Source organism: Boleophthalmus pectinirostris, unplaced genomic scaffold (assembly GCF_026225935.1).
Source record: "Boleophthalmus pectinirostris isolate CB_2022bp ecotype Guang Dong unplaced genomic scaffold, ASM2622593v1 HiC_scaffold_19, whole genome shotgun sequence".
Classification (NCBI taxonomy): Eukaryota; Metazoa; Chordata; class Actinopteri; order Gobiiformes; family Gobiidae; genus Boleophthalmus; species Boleophthalmus pectinirostris.
In genome coordinates, this window is record NW_026571140.1 from 20,040,266 (window position 1) to 20,065,731 (window position 25,466).

The following is a 25,466-nucleotide window of genomic DNA, read 5'->3' on the forward strand; positions in this document are numbered from 1 at the left end:
CGTTTGCTTTCTATTTTTAGAGTGTCTGAGTCTAGTATAAGTTATAGTCAGGTCAGGTCATTCGTTCTAATCAAAATGGATGAGAAAAAAAAAGATTCAAAACAACAATTGTCAATATAGCCATAAAGCTGAGGGCTCCAGACATTGTAGCACTGTTTTATTCATGTTGACATGATGCCAGTGGACATGCTCCCGCCACGAACACTGCTTTTCTCACCTCACACACGGTTACACAAATACACACACAACTACACACCCACTCTGTCAAGCTCCTCAGTTCATTTTACATCAGACAGACAGACACAAGAGCCAAGAATCCATTTCTTAAAGCGGCCACATTATGAAACTGCCTTTTACTGTCTTACTGCATGTTTCCCTTTAAACTATTTTATAATGTACCTCATCGCAAACATACCTGGAGTTGTGTTTTGTTTTAATTTACTCACATTTTAACAATCCTGAATGTTTAGTCCCTTTCCCTTTTACAGAATAGGGCCTTCATCAGCTCATCACACTTCATAATCTCAGAGTCCACTCATTTGCAAATTGATAATAAATATAACTCCTTGCCTATGAAGTGTCTAACACAAAACTTGCATTAATGAAAACCCAGTATTGATGTAGCTTCCTTGACAAATAGATGACTGAGACTGCACAGTGAAATCAGCCACAAACAGAACTAATGACCTGTGAATGAAGCACAGCTCACAGTCCATGAAGCCCAACATACAACATGCACATACCTCCACCATTCTTCTGTGTGATGTGTGTCTGAGAGTAACACTTCGTTTTGTCAAATTTAAAAAGGTGTTCATGCATTATAACAGCACCAGTCATGTGTCAGGTCCTGCGGCTTTACCATGGAGGTGAGAGAGGATTAAAAACAGAGGAGCTATCTGACAGCAGCAGCCATAATCTATGGGAGATGAGCCAACAGGCATCAATCAGCCACTCTCATCAAAACACATTGATTCTATGGGATTTCTAATTCCTGCTATTTCTGTTGATTCTTTATCGTCTCTGCCTCTTACATCGCCATAAACTGCACCTTATTGACTTTATACTGTATATAATCTACTCACAGGTACAGCATAGTATACACAGCCTCCATGGACACTATAGAGAGAATTGGCCATAGAGCACAGTACAGTCGTCCCTCGCTATATCACACTTCTCGCTGTTTCGTGGATTTTTTTTGGGTGCAATTTTTCATGCTTTTTTTACAGTGTATGAACGCTCATTGTGTTCCTCCCCCTGCGTCCTGATTGGCTAAGGGGCTGTAGACCATTTGTCAGTCAATCACCTCCCTGCCGTGTCTCCTGTATAGTACAGAATGTGTTCAGTTTGCCAAATTTACATAAATGTTCAATCTAGCAGTGTGATTCTGAAGTGCTGTATGTTTGCAAGTTTTCTCCCCGACAAAACCCACAATGTCAACAAACATGCACCGACAAAGGCTCCTGCGGTCGCACCCAAAAGGCAGCAGAAGATGCAAACCATCACACAAAAAGTTGGACTTTGGGACACGCTGAAAGAAGGTAGAAGTTACGCGGCTGTAGCAGAGTCCTGCACCGGGTCTGGTATGGGCAAATAGTTGCTGAAATGGGCAGGTTTTAACATTCTGGATTTTTAGGGGCAGGTATGCTGGCGGGTAGTGATTACACACGGGCGGATCAAGACTAAACCAGGACTAATCTTGGACTTAAGAGAGAAAACACCAAAGCAGGGTGTCCGCAAAGCGCGACTGGGCGACGGCCGCGTTTACCTTTCGTGAGGTGCGGAGCTGAGCCAGTCCTTTCTCCTGCGATCACCTCCAAGCCCGTCCTGACAGTGAGTCGTGTTTCAATTCTGGTTTATTCCTGGTTTAGTCTTGTTTACTTCTGTTTTAGTCCCGTTTTAGTCCTAGTTCAGTCCTGGTTTAGTCCTCCTCTTCAGTCCTGGAATCAGTCCTAAATTAATCTTGGGTTTAGTTCCTGGTTTAGTCTTGGTTCAGTCCGTGGTGTATGCAGCATAAAAATTTGATATTATCTCAGGTTAATGGGTGGATGCGGTGCTGCGCGGTTGCGGGTCTCTAAAAATGGACCTGTGCGGGTCTCTGCGCTCTAGGGTGCCATTACAGAATAAATGAATCTTCAGCTCATTACATAAAGGAAGAAAATAACAAAAGGAACAGCAATAAGTTTTGAGAAGGATGCAAAAAGAGTTGTAACTGTCCTGTGTGAGAAAAGTGTATAAAGTGTGTGGTGAGAGGTTTTACAGCCTTAAAACAGATATAATCATTGTAAAATATAAAGTTGACTTCTACTACGCAAATTTCATCCATTGTGGGTTATTTTTAGAACGTAACCCCCGTGATAAACGAGGGACCACTGTACCACAAACATGCAGTATCTATTCCATTTACACACATTTCAACATATTTATCCAGGTTTAGAGGTGCACGCAAGAGAGTTTAAGCTTGAAATACTGGTAGATATTAGGACTGACAATTTCAAGCTGCAATAATTAAAATAATAGAACGTTCTCCTCAAAGAACAAAATATCCTGTCTATATATGTAAATAATATTGTTGTACCTGTAGTTTAGACCTTTACAAACATGTTTTGAAATGCATGTGATTTAGTCTTCTCTCAATGCTTCTGGCTGCAAATCTAATTAAAAAAAGAAAAAATCAAAAATCATGCAAAAACAAAAAAAAAAAATGTGTGAAGTGTAGTTGTAAAGATTGTACTTCAGGAAGGGAAGGATGTCTTTTCTTCATTTGTGGCTGTGTATTGGTGCATGTAGGTGGCAGGCCTGAGCTCACCTGTGGCCGCGGGTGTCCTTTGACTATGCACTGCAGCACTAGTGTGTCTCCTTCTTTGATGGTGTAGATCCTCTCACTGATGTTATCATCCTTGACATTACAAGCTGCGCCTGAGTGCACGATCTGGGCATTGGCAGGGGCTGAAACACAGACACAGGTAGCCATGAGGACAGGCCAGAGACAGGGCCAGAATACATTGTATATTTAATATGACGATTCTGCCGGTAACATCATACAGTTTGCATCACTTAGCCTTCAGTCTCCACATCACACCGAATACAGTAAATGTTTGACTGTACTGCTCCAAATAGATGATGCAATGAGTTCCCAGAGCAGATACCTGAGAATCTCTATGTCCTCATCTGACATCATCTGCCACTGGATTCTTTTCTGCGTTTGGGAAGTGAGACATTCAAAAAGAAAGACAAATGCCACAGGGCTCACCTCAGGCTCACCTCGGGACATCGGGTCAAAGATATAGCCTAACAAAAGTCAAGTTTGGATACAAATTTTGCGGTTTGTTTAACATCTGTACTCATTTCTGCATCAACATTATTATTTGATTGCATCTTTGTATGAAAACTGTGGTGCAAAAATAAGTGAAACGTTTTACATGTTGCACAAAAAAGCTTTCTTCTCTTGCTGATATGCAGTACAATACATACAGGACAATACGGTCAGTGTGAATCTTCCACACAAACAGGATTTTGGCTTCAGTATTGACAGTATGAAAATTTTTTGAATTCACATTCAAAACATACATGGTGCTGTTGCAGATGCATTTGTGAGATTGTTGTAAAGAAACCGCAACTACAGATAGTACAGATTCTGTAGAAGCTGACATTAAAATGTGTTATTCCTAATAGCACATGCTAATAATAGAATACTATTGTCATTAAAATGAACAATTGAACAGGCGCAATAAAATGAGAACAGAAATTCAATAAACTATTTATTATGGCATATTAAAGATCAGGTGTGCAGTGCACCTTTTTAATATCCTGGTTCATTTCTTTTTACAAGGGCTCCTAAAACTAGACTGCTGAAGAAGGAATAACATGTACATTTATTATAATGGTTAATTATAAAACATTTTTATTTTTCTTTATAAGACAAGTTTTTCATGTAGAAGAATGTTTGAATCATCCACTTATCTACTGGTAAAATGCTCATTGCTGAGACAAAATAGTAGGAAACCACTAAGCAGTTTTTACACAATAATTTTATTACATTTAGTACTTCAAAGCATGATGAAAGCGAAGTGCAGCAGCTGTGTTGTGTACACATCCACAAGACTGACCCTGTGCTAGCATGCATGCTACTGCAGCCGCAGATGGCTTGACCTGCTTCTCCACTGAGACGAACCGTACCAAAGAGGAGGGGGAGGTGTGAGGGTACAGAGGCCTGTCTAACCTCCTAAGAAATCTGCCGGGGTATGGAACATAGTGATGGGATTAGCATTGATTTACAACAACAAATCTGCACCATGTTCTACAACTGTTTTGAGCCATTGGACACATGGAGGAGTGGGCTGCCTGGTCACCTTAGACTGCAGCGCACACCACGGAGCCAAGCACATTCACTCACAGGAAATACATGTCAAAAAAGAGGAACACGATGTGATTGTGTCTCTGCACGTTTCCGTATGTGGGACAAGTGTAAAACAGCTCTAAGGTTTGGGGCCGCGGTGAGTCTGCCTGTCCACTGTCATTTGTATGTTTGAATACCTTACTTCCTCATCCAAGAGGCAGTTCAAAGAAAGAAATAGGAAATATGGTACCCACCATGAAAAATACGAATACTGGTAAAATATAAGAAACTGAATAATGTGCATATAAAGTATTTGTCAAAAGAGTCGTTAAAAGTGACAAAGTTGATTCACTTGTGAGTTTGATGTTGTCTTCATGTTTTGAGGAACGGCTCAGTCAATCATTTTGTGTTAATATACTTTCAGGCTATATATTAAGTAGACAAAAACACAAAATGGCATTTCTAAGAAACTGCCAAGATGAAAAGTAAAGAGTTTTGGGGAAAATGCTGGTGACTTTATGTGCCTCATTTACCGAAAAATAGTAAACATGAATAACAGTACAAGCAAGTCATAAAAAGTTAAAGCACAAGAAAAATAAATACCATGACCAATGTGCAGCTGCAGGCTTTACATGAACTATATAATGTTTAATTTAAGTTTGATGTGGTAAGAATTTTAGCATTTAAATGGAACCAAACATTACTTATTATCAATACTTAACACCTATCAGTACTTAATACTTTTGTCCTACTCATTGTACACATACATACACACAAACAAACAAGCAAAAAGTGTAAGCATGATCAGTTTATAGCCTGTAAAACTAACGTCAAACTTTGAGTGTGGATCTTAATTGGAATCTACAGTGTCACTTGATAAGTATAAGAAAATTGTAAAAAGTGACCAAGAGATGTGTTTGTTTTTCTTGAGACATGCAAATGGTTTATAATGTGACATTTTGTATCTTTGTATTGATTGTGTTGGCCAGGTCTCTCTTGAAAAATTCTGAATCTCAATGGGACCTCCTGATTAAATAAAGGTAAAATAAAAAAATATATTAAGTATTAAAATGGGATTATTTTAAAATCATAATTTGCTAGAAGAAGTAATTGAAATAAAAAATAAAAGACTGTGTATATACATGAGAGGCAATAACTAGCAAACCTTACAGCTCCTCCAATGAGATGAGCGTGCTGTGCTGTACAAACCACATGGAGCAGACCCAGAGGTGTGCAGCGCTAACTCGTGCAGACACAGAGCTGATATAAATGGTGAATAATTGTGTGCTTACAGCTTATTGGCGTGTCTGCACTGGTTTGGCTCTCCAGAGAGGGGGAGGTTGGACAGTGCGCCTCCTCTGTCTGCTCTTGCCTGAGGCGCCCTGTGCTCCTTCTACTGTCTGTTCAACTGAGGCAGAGAGCGGAGAGAGGCTACGAGAAGAAAGGAAGAACCGAGATCCAAACCGAGAAGGGAGAGAGAGAGAGATGCCACAGGACATGCAGATTCAAAGCAAGGTAAATGTGGTAAAAGTGTCAAAAAGTGCAACTGGGAATTATCAAGTCAGTAAACAGGTCAAGTAGAAATGGTGGCATTAAGGAAATAAAAAATAGTAAAACTCTGGGAATTTTGAAAAGGGCTATATAGCTACTATTCCAGTTGACTGACAGCTAGCCACGGGAGAGGAAGGTGGGTTTTAACAAGAGCAAAGAGAAGCAAAACCAATGAATGATGCAAACAACGCAACAGTTTCCACGTTATTACACTACAGAGGAGTACACCCAGCCAGGAGGATCCCACAGCAACAACAACAACTACAAAGAAGGTAAGCAAGGCACATGCAAACAAGCTACGGAAATACGGCTGGGAAAATATTTTGAAAGTTTAAACTGGACCACAACAAGGGAATCTAACTGGTTTGAGCAAGTCACACACTTTTGTTCTCAAATACAGCCAGATAAAACAATCTATAATCATATCATTAGAAGGAATCTCCACTTTACATTATAATGAGGTGCCTTCAAATATATTCATGAGTTTCATTTTCTGTTTATAGGCACCGTTTTCAGGACCAGTCAAAAAATTAGTTTTGAACTGTTACTATGGCAACAGTTGTTATATCAGTCTGTAACTCATGAATATTGTGGCTGCAGTACGAAAATTTGTGCACTACTAAAAACTATGTGTACCATCTGTATTTTTTAAATTATTATAGAAATGTTATGGTTGCACTACATAACTTTTCTGGAGGAGGATCCGCCACCAGCATTGACATTCCTTGGATATTCAACTATATCTATCACATAGATAAGTTTACTGTAATTCTTTACTTGCAGAACATTCCAGGCAAAGCAATAACATCACCATGACAACAGAAATGTGACACAGTACACCTTTAATGTGTAATAATAACTGAGCAAAAAAAACATTAAATAAATTCAAACTGTTAAAATAAAATGAATGACATGTAAAACTCCGCATGTCACTGCAGCCCTCTCCCTGCGTCATAGCTCCATTTTTGTCAGTTGGTGTAGAGCCTTCTCATCACTCATAGCAGCCGCTGCCCGGACACCAATCTATCTGACTGTGACAATTCATTGATCACCGCGGCGCCCGAGGATGCTGATTGAAAGTGTTGTCTATGCATTATTGGAAACTTTCTGAAACATTCGATGAGCATTAGTCCTAAGTGAAACATAACTATCGGCAAATGCCCAGACTGATTAATTGATTTGTCACCGCCCGCCATGTTTGTTTTTGTTCAAGAGACAGGACATCTCTCACTAAAACTAATGGTGAGACACGAGAGCGGCCGTCAGAATGCACCGATAGTTTGACAGAGTGCTCATTGCCATGCATGTGATTCTGTGGTATAATGTGCATGTGTCACTGTACCGTGCTTGGCTTAGTTCGGTACAGTATGTAGCCAGAAGAATTGTGCACAGAATCGGGGTTCCAATCAAATATGCACTCACACCGGAGAAGATTGATATGCGTAGTTACTTTATCGGAGCTGCTCATGCATGCTGATGAGGCCTGTCTCAATCCACTTCATTCACAAGAGACCATTTAGGCTTTGGCTCTTTTGCTGCTATCCCGCCAAGAAAAAAAGAAAAAAAAAAAGGGAAAAATGAAGGCATTGAAAAAAATCTGTTCTTATTGATTGAATGCAATATAGAAGGAAGTGTTGATCCTGCAATACACTATATGCAATATACCCCCCCCCCCATAGACTTATCTGGAGTTTGTGCAAAAACAGTCAGGGCAGAGAGATCAAATGGTGCATGTCATGACCCTATTCTTTTCATTTTGGCTTGATAGGAGCTCCAGATATCAAAAACATGTCCCGAGTATTGATTTAACTTTTGACCCTAGCATTATATGGCAATTTTTTCTTATATATAAAAGCACTGACCTTCTATAACCTTTTGGCTGCAATCATGTTGAAATTGCTGTCTGACTCTGAAAAATTATTAAATAAACTGCACCAGTAAGTAACACATTGTCTCATTATGAAATCTTATTGAAAATACAAGTTGTTTCTATGGTTCTGAAAGCAGCAATAAACTTACAAGTACTTCATCTCTTGTTTGAGTCTAATTTCATTTAGGCTTCAGAGCTACTTCTGTGTTACTTGCTTGAGGCAGAGTTAAATGGTAATAAGGAACAGAAAATGTAAAAAAGGCAGGCTGATTTCCATGCACACTAATGTCCTCTTAATAGACTTAACAACAAGAGTGCTTTGTAACACCCACCCAATTACAAGTTAGCATATCCATAGTCTTAAGTTAAATGGAGGGGGTTGGGAGAGAAAGGGCATCTGCTTTAAACCCTAGACAAACACCCATATGCATAAATGGCTTGCCAGAGAAATATTTGACAAATAAAGATGATTCATTTCAGGGAAGAAAAAGGCTGCACAAGACTATTCTCTAGTAAATAATACCTGAAGCTTTGAAACTTCTGCTGAAAATAACTGTATGATAATAAAGGCCATGTAGCTCTGAAGGGCACAGTACAGAGATGTGAAAGGTTTGGGTACAGACTGTAATGAAATGTGTGAACAGAGTAAATTTAAAGTTGAAGTTAGATGTGAAAGTTTGTTTTTGTCAGTTTTTCACTGTTCATTCTGCCTGCTCCACTGGACTGTGAACGTCTATGTGACTTTTTGCCTCTGATAGGTTGTAACAGCACAGTCTGTTCCAATTATAGAATATGTCATATTTGGAATTATATTTTTAACTTCATATTTGACATACAACCCTACCAATATACACAGTCCTTCTTGTCTGAGTGACAATAAGGAAATAACTCTCTCACAGCAGAACATATTCCCATTACTGTTGTATCTGATGGTTTAAACTAAACCAATATTAAAGCAACTTCACTTTTATGTCAAAGTTGCTTGAGTGTAAAACTGCTCCAATTCTAGGAACTTAATTGCAAATCATACTCAGTATTAGTTTAATTTTCTATACATGGCTTTCAGAATGATGAAAAATTAGGACCATTGTCACAGCAATCAACAATTTAAAGCAAAATATTATTTATTCTGAATGGTGAAAAGTCTTGACAATGTGAAACTCTGGACATTATTATATTGTTACAGAGTTGATACTATGAAATTAGGGGTGTCAAATTATCGCGTTAATTGCGATTAATTAATTACAGTCATATTTAGCGCGTTATGTTTTTTAATCGCGTTAATCTCATTTTTAATCTCTAACTTTAGTGTTTCTGTATGCAAGTTGCTTTATTATAAAACCTGTTTTTATGTGTTGTTGGGACAACAACACACACACACACAAAAAAAACACATTTATATATTTTTTTATTTCGGTAATTCCACTCATTGCCGGAAACCCACACAAAACGCGCGCAGTAACAGCGATATAAACGTCATGTTAACGTTGGCGGTGTCAGTCGGACAATGGACGAGGTCGAAGAGCCAGTAGAACAGAGTCAGCAGTGCACAGGTAAAAACGCATTCGTGTCTTGGAAATTCTTCTCCCGACGTGAAATATAAAAGAAAATAACTAATATAATATCGCCTACAACTTAAATGTCACTGGTGAAAACAACCTGCATAGACTCATGATGTCTGCACTACTGTCCTATAGTGACCTGCCACATGAGGGGACACGCACACAAACAGAAACACACACAAACACACACAAACAAACACACACCTTCATCATCGTCATTAACCTGAGAACGCGCGGACCACGTTTCCTTCCGTAGACACTGCGCGGACACCGACGTGCTCCCGTGAGCCGCGTGTGGATCGTGTTTTCTCGCGTACGCGGCGTAAACCGCGCTTCCTCCTGTGCGCCTCTAAACCAGAACTAACACCAAGACTAAAACCAGGACTTATCCAGTCCAGGACTAAACCAGGTCTAAACCAGGACTAAACCAGGACTAAACCAGAACTAAAACCAGAACTAAAACCAGGTCTAAACCAGGTCTAAACCAGGACTAAACCAGAACTAAAACCAGAACTAAAACCAGGTCTAAACCAGGTCTAAACCAGGACTAAACCAGAACTAAAACCAGAACTAAAACCAGGTCTAAACCAGGACTAAACCAGAACTAAAACCAGAACTAAAACCAGAACTAAAACCAGGACTAAACCAGGACTAAACCAGGACTAAACCAGAACTAAAACCAGAACTAAAACCAGGTCTAAACCAGGACTAAACCAGGACCAAACCAGAACTAACACCAGGACTAAAACCAGGATTAACCCATTCCAGGACTAAACTAGGACTAAAGTAGGACTAAAGCAGGTCTAAACCAGGACTAAAACAAGGACTACAACCAGTGATTTCATATATAAAGCATTTCTCTATCAATAATATTTTTATGGTTATATTATGGTTAAGGAAAGAAAAGACTGGACTTTTTTATTGTCTTTAAGTAGACAAAAGTTATTATGTTCAGATTTCCTCGTCTTTGCTACTTTACAGCAAACAGTTTCTTATTCATGGAGACTTGGGCTCAACAGCCAATTTGGAGAGATTTGTTAAACAATAAATGACTTTATAAAGTCACTTTTTTTAATCTATATCAGTCTTTTGATCTGCCACAATAATGTAATAATGAATTTAAATGAAAATACCTCAAATTGAAGGCTTTTCTCAGCAATTTTTAGGTGAGATTAAAATGAGATTAATTAGATTAATTAATTACAGATCATAATTAATTAATCTCTAAATTTTTTTAATCACATGACAGCACTATATGAAATATGGAGGGTTTGATTCAAAACCAAAACTTCACTATTCAGTTTTGTTGGTGTTGTGCTAAGCTGTTTGAAGCACAACATAGGCAACATAAATATTGGTGAAGGCGTTGTTGTATAGTTATTTAATATTTCACTGCTTCTTCAACAATCTGTGCTTGAACTAAATGGGGAAACCCTGTGAACATCGTTTTAATGTGCAGGCATGCGTCTTCACAAGGCTCATTATGAAGTGAAAGATCTTTGTAAATTATTTGTAGCAGGCAGAGAGATGTGGGTGCTTCCATTTCAGAGAAACACTGCATGAGTTTGTTTAGCCATAACTCAAACTCTAAGTGTTGCCTGCAATTTGTACTTTTCACTCCCAAACCTCCCACAGCCAAACACAGTCACTGTTACAAGTGACACAGGACGAGACAGAGACAGAGGAGAAGACATCTGCTCACTTTAAGAATTACACAAAGCCTCTCTTATTTAGTGTCGACGCGTGTGTCCTCTTAAAGTGTACAGACCGCCCTCCACAGCTCCTCAGGTGTAACATATGGTGAGTGAGAACTTTTATATTCAGGCTGCATGGATTTGATGATGAGAAACGGCAGGCTCCCTCTGTTTTGTATTCTGATTACACATTGATGATAATGTAGAAATCACATGCAACAAACAACTGACGTGAGGTAGACTATTCTAAAATTGTCCACTTAAACCAATTTCTGACGGTAACACTCTTGTGTGCTGATCTTTACATTGCAAACAACAAAATTATTGTATAAAACCTCCAAGAATTGTGACTTTTTTTGTAATTGATGAAATATACGCAAACTAACCGCAAGAGATGAGAAAAGAAACACTTTGATTCTAAATGGTTTCCCTTGCGCACACACTCTGCAGCTGCCATGCAACAAAACAGTTACACAGCAGAGACATTAAAAACACTGTAAGAAGTACTAATCTCTAAAGCCAACTTTCAGAATCTTCTACTGGGAAAATAAAACTTGCTTATTGTGCCACTGTACCTTGACCACACACAGTATAAGTCTATATGCCCCTCCTGCTGTAACTACAGGAACACTTGACATGGGCACAGCCTGTTGGAAACCCAGTGTGTGTGTGTGTGTGTGTGTGTGTGTGTGTGTGTGTGTGTGTGTGTGTGTGTGTGTGTGTGTGTGTGTGTGTGTGTGTGTGTGTGTGTGTGTGTGTGTGTGTGTGTGTGTGTGTGTGCGCGTGTGTGTGTTTGTGTGTATGTGTGTGGGAAGTGCACCTGTGACTCCTGTGTGACACATTTCCTTGGAAACCACAACGAAGGGGTCAGTAATGCACATCGTCCACAGCCAGACCAGGTGAGGAGGAAGAGGAGGGGAGAGGGAGGAAAGAAATGGTAAAATAAAAAGGTCAAATTGAACGCGGGAGATGAGGAGGGGGTCTGATGGAGTGATGAAGAGTGAGACAGACACTAACAGAGCGTAGACACAAGAACAGTGACATTATATACTCCATCCCCTTAAACGTGCGCACCAATAAAGCGGGGAAAATTGAAAATCCAAATTGATTGATTGAGAGGAAGTGGAAAGTTAACAGAGATGCTGAGGCAGACGGAAAAGCAGGAGAACAGGACAAATGAAGAAAGGTGCTGAATGCAAAGCTTCTAACAAGAGAGATGTGTAAATCAAAGAAGCACATAGAGCAGATTAAAGATATTAGAAGCTGCTGGGGAGTGAAGAACTGATGACAAGAAAGGGGCAAAAATGAGGTGCAAGAAATTAATGGAAATGAACTGGTGACTTCAAATTGTAGCATTTATGAAATAAACATGTCAGAAGTGTATCGTGTCTACTATACAGTCAATCAAAAATAATCAAAACAAAAAAAATGATAAAAAGTATGAGTAATCAAGAGTAAATGTCATTTAATTTGAACATGTACTGTATGTAAAAACAGTCTGCAACACTCTTGAGCATATAACTTATATGTAGCCTATTAATAACCCTTTCACTGTTTTAAATGGGAAAATGCTCACATATTTTATTGACTTCTTTTGTATGAATATGCACAGGTGAAAGTCAGAGTGTGTGCATTCAGGTTAAAAACCTAAAGTGAGGCTGAGGAGCTTGGAGTATGATAAATGATGAGTAGTGGGTCTGCCCTGGACAAGCCCTCAGTGTAACGGAGCAGCAGGCTGCATGCTAAAGCTGACAGGGACAGCTGGCCCGGGATAACCTGGATACACCACGAGGTTCAGGTGCCAAATGACTGCTCTGACAAATGTAGGCTTTGTTTTAAGACTGAACCATTTGCTTTAAATACACAATATGATTTAAAATATATTAAGATTTAATGTATTAAAATAAAATCAAAAGCAGATGGTAAATATAGACTGATATGCGTCAAGTTACACATCCAACTCCAAAGTGTGTGACAGAATTTAATTGAGAGCATAGTTTTAATGTTTTATTGCCTACAGAGCTTTTTGCTATTGCTTATTTTAGGTGTCCATTCACATCAAAATTACTAAACTAAGAGTAGATGGGGACCAAACCAAGTATACAGGAGTCAAATTGTTCCCAAACCAGGACCAAAGCAAGACAAGTGTGAACGCAACTTAGTTACAAGAGTAATTCAGTGATTTTAAACTTAAAAGTCCCTCACTCCAGGAGATAAAAATACAATTATATCACTGACATTCCGTATGGAAGCATCATATAATGTTTCTTTTAATTCACACTGCTTCACACTTTCATGGTTCGTGGTGAGAACAAAGCAAACTCCAGAGAAACTCTCCCAATTATAAAATATTATTATCACTTCCTAAGAAAAACTATTAACACAGTCGACAACATGGCTTATTCAAAGACCAAAGGGACCTATACTTATGGAGTTTTAGCTGCATGTTGTGACAGAGCTATATTTACATCATGGGCGAATAAACTAATATAGAAATGTATGTGTGATCATTGTGTCACCTTTTTTCACCTTTACCGGTAACCTAGCAACCTGAAACAGGCTATCTCCCACAATGCAGGACAAGACTCCTTCTAAAGCAGTAAATGGTTCACTTATTTATGAAATTAGTCATTCAGTATTCAGAACTCACAAAGCAAAGGTCAATTTTCATTTTTATTTAATTTTAGATGAGTGTTATTACCAAAGTCTCAGCTGATGTTTTTCTTTTAGCAGCTTTTTTTCCAGAAAGGATGACCTCTCTTTAAGACAACAACAACAAACAACATATTTGTAAAAATGAAATGTAGCAATGATGCTTTCCACAAGTGTGCCCAGATTTGCAGTCTGGTCGGTAAAACTGAGGAGAGGATGGCAGACAATGACTCATCAACAATGTGTTATTTTACATCAAATAAATTATTAACAAGCAGCTGAGGAGAGTGAAAAAACGCAGAGGACAGTAAAGTGAAAGGCACTGTGAAAAAGAGCTAAAACAACACACACAACAGCACACAGAGCGATGATCCAATGACAAGAAGCAAAAAGCGTATGAATCAGAATATGCAGAAAGCATTTTTTTTTTTTTTAACTATTATATGCAACTGAACCGGGCCATGGACAAAACGTTCCCAATAAAATCCTCAGTGTTGAGAGCAGAATGGAGGGTGCTGCTGCGAAGCTATAGTAAGTTCACATGGATCTTGGAAGACAGTATTTTAGGAGTATGCATCTCTTAGAGGATTCTTTACACACTTAAATAAGCCTACACATTTAACGCCTTGTTTCACACCAAAATTGAACTGAGAAAAACTGAAGAAGCAAGCAACATGGAGGTTTACTTAGTTAGGCAGGGGAAAAGGTGCAGGTATAAAAATGTATAGTAGATTTACTTTCATGTTGTTTTGTTTTCTTTCATATTGTTTTGTTTCTTTCATATGGTTTTGTTTTCAATTCTGTTGCCACAATTTGTACATTTGGGTGATATAGGGGGTGAGTCCTGTGATATATGCTAGTTTCATCATGTGATATCATTTGTTGACATATACAGTATTTATGGTCCACACCTACAATAACATTCCTCAAGATCTGAGGTGGGTCCCTAGGGCTGCACTGTTCCCAATAGGTTGCCCTAGGGTTTGGTTAAAGGTGCACTGTGTAACTTTTCTGGTATAGGGCTCTCAACCTGTTTCATAGTATAGCAATACTGTAACTTGACCTATTTGGGAATGCATGTTTTTAAAGTAGTTTTGATGGATAAAATACCATCAGCCAAATGCAATGTTTGATCTTGAAAACTGGTTTGGCTTGATCATATCTAATCTTCAATTCATTTTTTTTTTCAAAACTGTTGATAGAAAGTTAGAAAAATAAACAATGAAACTTTCAGTGGTCAATAGATAAAATATAAATACAATTTTAAGATACAAATACAATTTTACATTATTACAATTGTTTGATGTCAATATAAACACCCGTCCCTTACAAGCTCATAAACCTTTCTTCTTCTAAGAAGTAGCAAATAAAATGCATAGGCCCCTTTCCCTTTTGAGCTCTCTATGTTGTCATTCCAACACTTCTGTAGTTTCACTCTGGGCTCAGGAAAAAGCAGCAAAATAAGACAACAGCATTTGAAGTGTGCTCTCCCCTGTTTTGTCAAAAGCTTTGACAGGCTGGAGGACGAGGAGAGCACGGAGAGCAGGGTAAGATGGCTCCTAATTGGCTCTTTGAAGGAGGGGACGACAAGGCCAAGGCAATGAAATATCGAGTGTGTTCGTGCATAGATAAAATTCATCATATACTTAAATTTCACTAACCAATTCTGCTGTTTGCATTTAAGAAGACACAATGAGTTATGTTCCGAGAATTGATAGTTTTTGGGCTATCCTTTTAAAAGGCTTCAGTGTCCTTGTAAGAAAATCAAGGGGAATTTTACAGTGGCCCAATGAAACCAGAACCAAATGGTGTGTGGATGGTGAGAGAGCTGGTGGATTTGCCTATTGTTGAGGTTGTTGTAATTATACTGCTGCTGTGTTCATGTAAAAACTGCATTTCTATGTGTTTTATCTACTACTTCTCGCTGTACTAATAAAGGGCATAAAAATAAGTACGGCAGTAGATTTCATAATAGTGCAATTGTTTGAAAACATGCAAGCTCCCTATCCAAGGTTACGCAATTAGACAACAAGGTTATGCAATATAGTCAACTATTGTATGCTGCTACAAAGATGTCTTCATGCTCCCCCATCAAACAATTGTCTTCCCAGGTCTGTTTTACAGGACATTCTATCAGTTTTTACAGGTGGACAAAGTAACCCATTATATAAAGAAGTAAAAATATGAATAAAGATGCAGTGCTCAGCTAATAAACTTGCCCCAGTACTGTTATCAATACTAACAGAACTGTTGTCTATATGTGTGACTATAAGATAAGATAGATACGTCAGACAATTGGTCATGATGATATGTTGATCTGTCTATATGGCGGTACTGTCTTATGTTCCACTTGCATTTAAATGGTATTTTGTTTTAAATATACATATGTACTAAGCCATCAATGCAACCCTTTCCAAAGTTGTGGTCTCAGCTTGATTTTCATTACCTTCCAAACAAAAGAAAACAAAAGTTATGAACAAAAAAGGGTCCGAAAGAGCAAAATAAATTGGAACAATAAAATAAAACAAGCAGGAGAGCAAACCTCACAAAGTTTCTTTAGAGAATGAAAGACTGTGTGTGTGTGTATGTTTGTGAGCATGAGTGTGTGTGTTTGCGTGTGTGTGTGTGGGTGTGTGTGTGTGTGTGTGTGTGCGTGTGTGTGTGTGTGTGTGAAGACAAGCAGAGAAGAAGAAAACAACAAAGACATTGGGAGAAAGTGAGAGTCACTGAGTGAAATGCCACCCGGCCTGTCACATATCTCTACAATATTAATTACACTGTGCCACGCTTCTGAATAATGGAACAACCCTATTTAACCAGACTGAATAATTTAGCAGCTCCTCGGCCTAGTGTATATAACAGAATCAATAAGCACCCAGCACAGGTAATGAAATTCCAAAGGGAACCTCCAGGACTAAAGTTTAGTTCATGCACGGTTAGGGTCGCACCACACACACTATGTGGTGTAACTGCAATTATGCAGTAGGCTAAAGTAAACTGACACAGTTTATACTGTGAACTTAGGTTATGTAATAATAACTGCTTCCTGAAATATGAATCTATGTAGAAACGTGTATCTCCCACTGACTTATTCTTCAATTGGCTCAGACCAGAATATTAAACATTCAAACTGTGTAAATAAACAAGTTAACTGAAGTTCAAGACAGACAAATTGGATAATGAAGATCATTTAGTATAAGTAGCTGAGTGTAGAGCTATAAGATTCCACAGAGGCAGTGGAGGGCATGGGCAGGGGATGGAGGGGCTGTGTGCTTGGGGAGGGGGTGCACCACAGGGCTCCTGTCAGTGGAAGCAGGACAACCACTGACCAGCTGGGTCTTACCTAAATCATAATACTGATATGAAAATAGAATTAGTACTAGATTACCTGGGAAAACAAAACAAATACATGAAGTTACTCATCATTTAAAAAATAATTTGACTACTCTAATGTGTACCACACTGATACCACATGTTAATGTAGAGCCCTGAGCTTTTAAGATGTAGTATGTACTGGTTTTAGAGCATACCATCAGAAGAGTCACCTATAGTGTTACTTTTTCCTCAAAATATGTCATAGACTAGAGCACCTTATATAGTCTCATTACTGCTCACCCACGTCCAGAGCACACCCAGAGGAGCGGCCCCAGGAGCAGCAAAGTCAGGGATCCGGTCAGAGGGACACAAATGAACAATGATGGTCTTTTTCTCTCTCCATAATTATGGAATAAAGGCTACATTTACACAGACTTGTGTTCAGTATCATCCTGCAGTGATTTCATGCCCTAACAGTACTGGCAACAGTGTCACAGTTTGGGAATAATGATCTATCTACTCAACCTTATGTGACCTGTATAAAAAAGGCCAGGGAAATGATCATCTTTTGTACAGAATATCTACAAATGATTTATAATATGTTGTCACAATTTGAATGGATGCAATTGGCAAATCAAAAAGGCTATGATTTTTAATGTACCACAATTTCTCAAAAAATAAATATCTTGCCTTATTCTGTATAAAATAAAATAAAATAAAAAAAACTGTGAACCTTATATTTTAAAACTATACAAATGTTACCTGAAATATAATACATTTTTGTCAGTTTTTGTCAATTGCCTTTTTGTCAATTCTTCTGGACACTTTTAAAATGTGGACTTTGAACAGAATCTTGCAGTTAGATGCAATGCAAAAATGCAATTAGATTACTGAATATCTGTTGGATATATATTAGATAAAAATGTGAACAACCTTATTCTATAAGCTTTCAAATATATATTTCTGCACTTGTGTGGGTAGTTCTAAAGTCCTTTCACATTTACTTAACCCTAGACTAATAGATTGAAAGGCATGTTTTTAGCATTTCAGTTGGGTTGTACAGTCCCTGACAAAAGTCTTGTCACTTATCCATTTTGTAGAAACAAAAGCTTATAACCTGACTTTAAATTATTCGATTGGTTTTAGAAATGTCTCATATGAAACCTAAAACCCTCCCAAATTATGTTCAATATACTAAAATAAATTTGCTTCACTGAAGAAAGATTGATCATTTAATGAACACAGAAAGGTCAGATTTTGGCAAGACAAAAGTCTTGTGGCCTTGTCATATGATGCACCCAATCCTAGATTACAGCCTCACCTGTGATCAGTTACTGATCAATCAATTAGTGGGTGTGTATAAAAAGAACCCCAGCACACCAGACCTTCACATCAACTGCAACTTGACCTCTGACAACATGCCTAAGATCCACCCTGAGACCAAAGCATTAATTATCAAGAGGCTGAAGACCAGATCCACTGCTGAGGTGGCTGACACCTTCAATGTGTCTCAGCGTCAAGTACAAAGAATAAGAAAAAGATCTGAAATGACTGGAGATGTTTTTGACAAGCCCAGGTCCGGCAGACCCAGCAAGACAACTGCTCGGGAGGACCGTTTGTTGATTCGAAAATCCAAGGCCAGCCCCTTTTCCACTGCAGCAGAGCTCCACCAGGCCTGGTCACCTCAAGCCCCTGTGTCAACCACAACAGTTTGTAGACTTCTGTCTCGAAATGGCCTCCATGGTCGAATCAGTGCACAGAAACCAGCACTAAACAAAAGGCAATTAAAAAACCATGTGGCATTTGCCAAGGCCCACAGCCTGTTAAAAAGATGGACACTGGAAAAGTGGCAGAAGGTGGATTTCTCAGATGAATCCTCAGTTGAATTACATCACAGCCGCCGCAAATATTGCACGAGACCTACTGGAGCCCACATGGATCCAAGATTCACCCAGAAAACAGTTAAGTTTGGTGGCGGAAAAATCATGGTCTGGGGTTCCATCCAGTATGGGGTGTGCGAGACATTTGCAGGGTGGAAGGCAATATCAATAGCCTAAAATATCAAGAAGTATTAGCTACCTCTTACATTCCCAACCATAAAAGTGGTCAAATTTTGCAGCAGGATGGTGCTCCATCGCATAATTCTATCTCTACATCAAAGTTTCTCAAGGTGAAGAAGATCAAGGTGCTCCAGGACTGTCAGCCCAGTCACCAGACATGAACATCATTGAGCATGTCTGGGGTAGAATGAAAGAGGAAGCATGGAAGGCAAAACCAAAGAATCTTGATGAACTCTGGGAGGCATGTAAGATGCTTTCTTTGCTATTCCTGATGACTACATCAACAACTTGTATGAATCATTGTTGAACCGCATGGATGCAGTCCTTCAAGCTCATGGAAGTCATACAAGATATTAAATATGGATCTCACAGCACCACTACTTAATTCACTGACGTTATGCAACATATTTTTGTATTTGAACTAAATTATTTGTTCAATTTTCTGTAGGAGACAAAACTTTTGTCTTGCCAAAATCTGACCTTTCTGTGTTCATTAAATGATCAATCTTTCTTCAGTGAAGCAAATTTATTTTAGTATATTGAGCATAATTTGGGAGGGTTTTAGCTTTCATATGAGACATTTCTAAAACCAATCGATTAATTTAAAGTCAGGTTATAAGCTTTTGTTTCTACAAAATGGATAAGCCACAAGACTTTTGTCAGGGACTGTATGTACTCAGATCATTGTGAAGATATATATTATATATACAATATATACATATATTTCTATTTGCCCATAGCCCATACCACGTTGGTGATACAGAAAAACAACCAGGTACCAAAAAAGTGCCTTGTACACATAAATCAGTATTAGCAGTTCCATACAATGTGAAACTAGCAAAGCTGAATTATAATATTGTTACTATTGGGAGCATACTGATTTGTGGCTAGTGGAGATGTTGATTGTGTTTGATTCGTATTCTGTCCTGTCTGTCCCAGAAGACCCCACTCAATAGTCAGAAAAGTGCCACTGTCCTTCTGGTAAATGGGCCTCAGTATTCTGTGTCTGTGCCTGTCCTTTTCCGAGTGCAGGTGCGATGCTAATGTCCTGTGTGTGTGTGTTTGTGTGTTTGTGTGTGTGTGCGCGTGTGCGTGTGTGTGTGTATGCGTGTGTGTGTGTGTACAGTACACATTGTAGTGCACTATCCCTCTCACAATTAATCAACCCTGCCATCCTCCACGCCCGGGGAAATGGATGTAAGCAAAAAGTTAAAAGACTTAATTCATAAATAAATCACACAGTAAATAATAGTTGTTTGTGTTGCTAGTGACAGTAGACAAGGCTGTATGTTAGCCCAGGGAGCCAGCAGATTTACACATGTAGCAGACGCAGCGCACATACACAATGAGAGCCGACCAGAGACAATAAATATGCATTATACGGGGCAGATAGAGGAACAACAGGTACAAAAAGCTAAGGATGAAGAATTGTGCTGGGGAAAAGATGATAAAAGAGAGGAGGAAGCTGAGGATATAAGGGAAAACCATCTAATATGTGGCTATAGGAGGAAAGGCAAGTAGTTGAAAAGGAGAAGGACAGATGTAAGTGAATTGGGCTTGAAATAGCTTAACAATAATATTAATAAAAAATTCTTTACACTACAAATCCTCTAAATTGTTCAAGTTAAATTTCAGCACAAGAGAAAATATGTAGCTAGATTTTGAAACTCAATGTAATGCTACGATCAACAATAGTTTAACCTCCAGCTTTAAGTTTAGCTTTAAAGCAGACTGATTATGCAAAATTTACTTTTCAGAGTTTTTAACCATGTCTTAGTTGTTTTCCTCACCTTTTATTCACCCAAAGTTGTATTTGGAGTGAATTGTGCATGTTTGAGCAATCTTTAATTTCTTATTTTCAAGGTGTCGTTTTGCCAATCAATTCCCATTTTAACCTCCACTGTTGTACACCTACTGCTCTGTACTTACTTTGTTTCCCAATTTTATTTTCTTAATTTGTCATACGCGTAGGATTCGGTAGCTCTGTTGTTATGATTTTTACAGCAGCGTGAGCTCCCATTGGGCACTGCAGTTTTCCAATGTGGAAGTAAGCAGACTCCTTTTGTTGTTTTAGATGAATTATCCTAGATTAATTATAACATAATGATTCATAATCTATAACATAATGGTGTCATAGCTAACTACATAGCAGACACAGCACAATAGGTCTTCTTTAACAGAATGAAAAAGTCAGTAATGTCATAACAAAGACACACAACACAAGCACTAGTCCATAGGAAGTTTATGGGTGAAAATCAGAGAGCTCCTTTGAATCTATATACAATGTCCCCAAATGGACCAAGAAAGAGAAGAAAGAAAAAGAAGCAGAGGGGCAAAACCTATTCCAGCCACACCAGTTTGTACAAACAGAAACTGAAGTCAAAAAACACTAAAATGTTTTAGAATTTTATTAGCATATTTTTGTTCTGCTCTGATTTCGTTAAAAATAAAAAGTTGTTGTTAAATGAGGTATGGTGCTCTTCACTGAAGCTGTGCCCATCAGTCTCTCGCTTCTTTTTTTAATGAAACTGTCATGACGAAAGTTATCGAATTTTTTCCTTAAACATTACAGAATTACTATGTTAACTAATGTATCAACCAGTTTTTTCTTCTTTTTTCAGAGGACTGCTCTCTACGCATTGCAACCTAGTTTTTGGCAAACACTCAAACACAAAGAACAGTTCCAACCAAAGCCAACACAGTGAAACAATGAAATATTCAGATGCAGAAAGATAATGATCACGGGCGACTAAATCAGCCATGTGTTTCAAGGGCTGACATGAATCCTTGTGGGCAGTGGGTGATCTGGGCCTATCATACCTCCACATCTCCCTGCATCGCTTTCAATCTTCTCTTTCACCCCCTTGTCGTCAAATCTTCCTCAAACTACCATTCGCTCCCAACTCATCTGGAAAGAGCTATCATCATCAGTACGGTCATTACTAGTGGGATAAAATGCATTTGTGAGCACCACCTTGAGCAATAACAATCGCGTCCATAAGTTGCTCGTCTTTGCTGACCATTTAAATTAGTCAATTCTAATGCAAAATAATGACTCTTAATGCTTTCATGGTTACAAGAGCTATATGTCAGCATTTAACTAGCACTCAGGCAAATCATCTAGGATAATTTCCTCTAGTCATGTATATTATTGTAACATGCAAGCAATATTGCAAGTGGGTGTAAATACAATATTGCACAAAACAGGAAATGAACCAACTGTGACCACTTCTATACAGAACGTGCGGTGCAGTTTTCAGAACCGTCTATTAATAAGGCTTGTCTTTAGAGACGCAGGGGAGCAGAGCGTCTCCCAGAGGACAGCGAAGCAACCAATCAACATGACCCCGATGCAAGTCCTGACACAAGAGGAGCAAGAAGCACTGAGAACCTATCATTCCGACAGTGCACTGGCCAGAGCAGGTGGACAACAAATAATACACACTATTCATGGTACACATATTTCGGTTTTGGTTTTGGTCAGAAGTTTAAGTATCATGTAGAAAAACTATTACTTCAATGAACAACAAATACAACAACTACTGCAGCTTTAAACTCCATTACAATTACTATAAATCCAAGGGTGGAAATTAAGTAAGGAGTTACAAATACTCATATTAATATAATGTAGTAGATAGTATTGGTAATTGTACTTTTTTGAGTAAATCTTTAAACTTGTAGTTTTACTTTGATTACTGAGTACAGTGCAAGTCCTAACCGTCCCGATCCAAGGCTGTGTCTGCCCAAGTCTAAGTCTACAACATCACTTCATCATCTGCTCCAATAGGCTAGAGCTCATCAAATATGCAGATTATGGTTTGAAATAACAAAATTTATCTTTAAAAGTAAATTTATCTTGTTAAAAGTAAGTAAGTAAATTCTGGGAAACAGTACTTGAGTACAAATTTGCAGTAATCTTTCCACCTCACCCTCTTTTACCCATGCGCAATTATAAGGTAATAGATACTCACTGTCATAATGCACTCACTATTGTTTGAAGTAAACATATACAACATGAATTTAAAATCACTTTATTTGATAATAAAAAGGCATAACTTTTTTATTAGCTGCAATAACAAAATATTTCTTCCAATTTAGACCATGAATATAACACGAATTCTGAGTATTGTCATATCTGAGTGAAAAAAAAAGAACTTGCATAGAACCACCAGCGTAAGATTTTAGATCACTTAGCATAGTAATTCACTAAAGTGCATCTCTATTGTAACACTCCTATTCTGGTAACTCATACAGTCAAATATGTTATGCTACCCTCTATGGAGACTGGCCTTTCCCAGATACTCTCTCTCCTATTATTACGCTTACATAATGAGGTCCCTTTTGGCCTCAATAATTAGCTGAGTTGCTCTGTTTCCATTGTCTTGTCTCTAAATAAGGTCAGGACAACAATGACAATTCAGGTTTATTCTGAAAAGCATCGCACAAATCCAATCAGACGGCCTTCTCCTACGGCTCTACAAGCTCAGCTCAATTTCTCTTGACTCTCTCATGAATAGCAACAAGAAAGAGGTGACCTGCAAAGAACTGATTGAATTCTTCCCTAGTGGTGGACCAGCACACTCCAGCAAAGAGGGAAAAGTCTGAGCAAAGTAAGTTTAGAATAAACCAGAGCTACAGTATATCCCTACTATGAAGCTAGGTGTATTCTGGAACTTTGTAAAGTGTAGTAGATCTTGTATATATTCTGTAAAAAAAAAAAATCCTAAACAAGCTCCATACTGGCTATTGGTTCTGGTCTCTTTGGTTCATTTGGCGAAGAGTTTTTCATATTTTTCTGACATAAACTTCTCCACACTGGGAATTAGCGTAAAAAAAAGACCAGTATAAGTCAAGCAAAGGTGTGTGTACTTTAAAAAACATTGAAGAGCACGCTTCGATTACCTCCTAATGATGTTACAAAATGAAACAGTTTTGCTTTCAGCTGTCTGCTATCTGCACTACATGAACTGACCTTGGGCAGTTTTTGACCCAGAAAACAGTTTGAGAATGGAGTGTGAACTTGTTAGGTATGTATCCTGCCCCAGCATCTTTAATAAAAATATATAATAATACAGATAGAGTACGCTTCTCAAAGCCATTATTCATTCACTCCTCAGTCAAACAGTGGAAACTTCAACAACTGTAAGTGCCCTGGAAAGAACTGACAACCTCTGGGTTAGCAAGATCTATTTTCCTCTATGTATAATAAATTGATTTTAAAGTTACCCAGTCATGGAGCTTGTGACTTTTTAGACAATGCCTTAACCTTCTGACTCTAGTACAATTTTTTTACTCAGCTCATAGACACCACCGTCAATACTAACAGGCTTGGTCAAGGGTACCACTCATGTTAAAGTTATCTTCTTCAGATCCAATGTAGGTCACCTATTGGAGAAATATGATGTGTGTGTGAGAATGTGTTTGCGTGTGCACGGGGCCCTGGTTTTACTCCATTTGGCGTGGCTGAGTGTATAAGCACAGCAGCCCAATGAATAATGAGGCTATTACTACCACAGCAGACCACAGAGCACCACCTGTACTCATTCAATAATGTGTGTGTTCCTGTGTGCGGTTGTGGGCAGGTGTGAGTTATCAGCCGCTGTAATCCCAGTCAATATGTCTGATGGACCCTGCCCCTATGCTTTCTGGAGCATTGCAGCTAATTCAATATTCACTTTATAGAATGTGTCCCATGGTGAGTTAAGGCTGTTTGTGTCCACATATAAACATGTGCATATACAGATTAGCAATAGACTCACACAGACAATGCTCAGTGTTTAATAGGCTTATGCATGTAATAGGGGGAAGAAATTATTGATATCTTCATTTAAATCTGACTATATTAAAAATGTATATGTCAGAATGAATTACAACAATATATTTTGGTAACACATTTTGATGCCTGGTGGTTCCTGGTAAAGCACTTTGTCCTTTTATTGATACGTTGCCGTGACATCCAGCTAGGGGTGTTCTGTGTGCATCTCTATGGGTGAAATGTTCAGAAGTTACCATGGGGACACAATGTACATTAGCAAACACAGTCAAAAGAGTTTTAAGATTGAAAAAATACAAAATGGATTTAAGCAACTAGTTTTCATGAGCCTGTGATGAATAACAGATTTCATGATTCTGTTTAGATGCTTGATTTTCAACAAAAAATAAAAATCTGGTCAGAGTGTGTTAAAATAAAGATCAGTTTAAAGGTTGTATAGAGGATTTTCCAAGGAACGAGAAATCCAGCGACTGTTTGTCCTTTTTCAAATGTTGCGCATGCGTGAAACCCCCCCCCCCCCTACAGCTCCCTACGTAGAAACGCCTCCTCCCGCCTCCTCCTTACGCCAGAAACAGGTTTGTTTACAGCCGGTGCGCTGCACATGACTTGTAAACAACTAACTACAGTGTTGGTTAGGCAAGGTGGAGAAGTGA

At 38.5% G+C, this 25,466-nt stretch overlaps 1 protein-coding gene across 1 annotated transcript in view; it reads right to left on the reverse strand.

Moving 5' to 3' along the window:
* The window catches only part of LOC110175377 (MAM domain-containing glycosylphosphatidylinositol anchor protein 1), a 137,402-nt gene that overhangs the window by 92,811 nt on the left and 19,125 nt on the right, over positions 1-25,466 (reverse strand). The window contains exon 3 of the mRNA XM_055154973.1: positions 2,807-2,946. Within this exon, the coding sequence (XP_055010948.1) occupies positions 2,807-2,946 (140 nt within the window). The remainder of the gene's footprint in view (positions 1-2,806; positions 2,947-25,466) is intronic.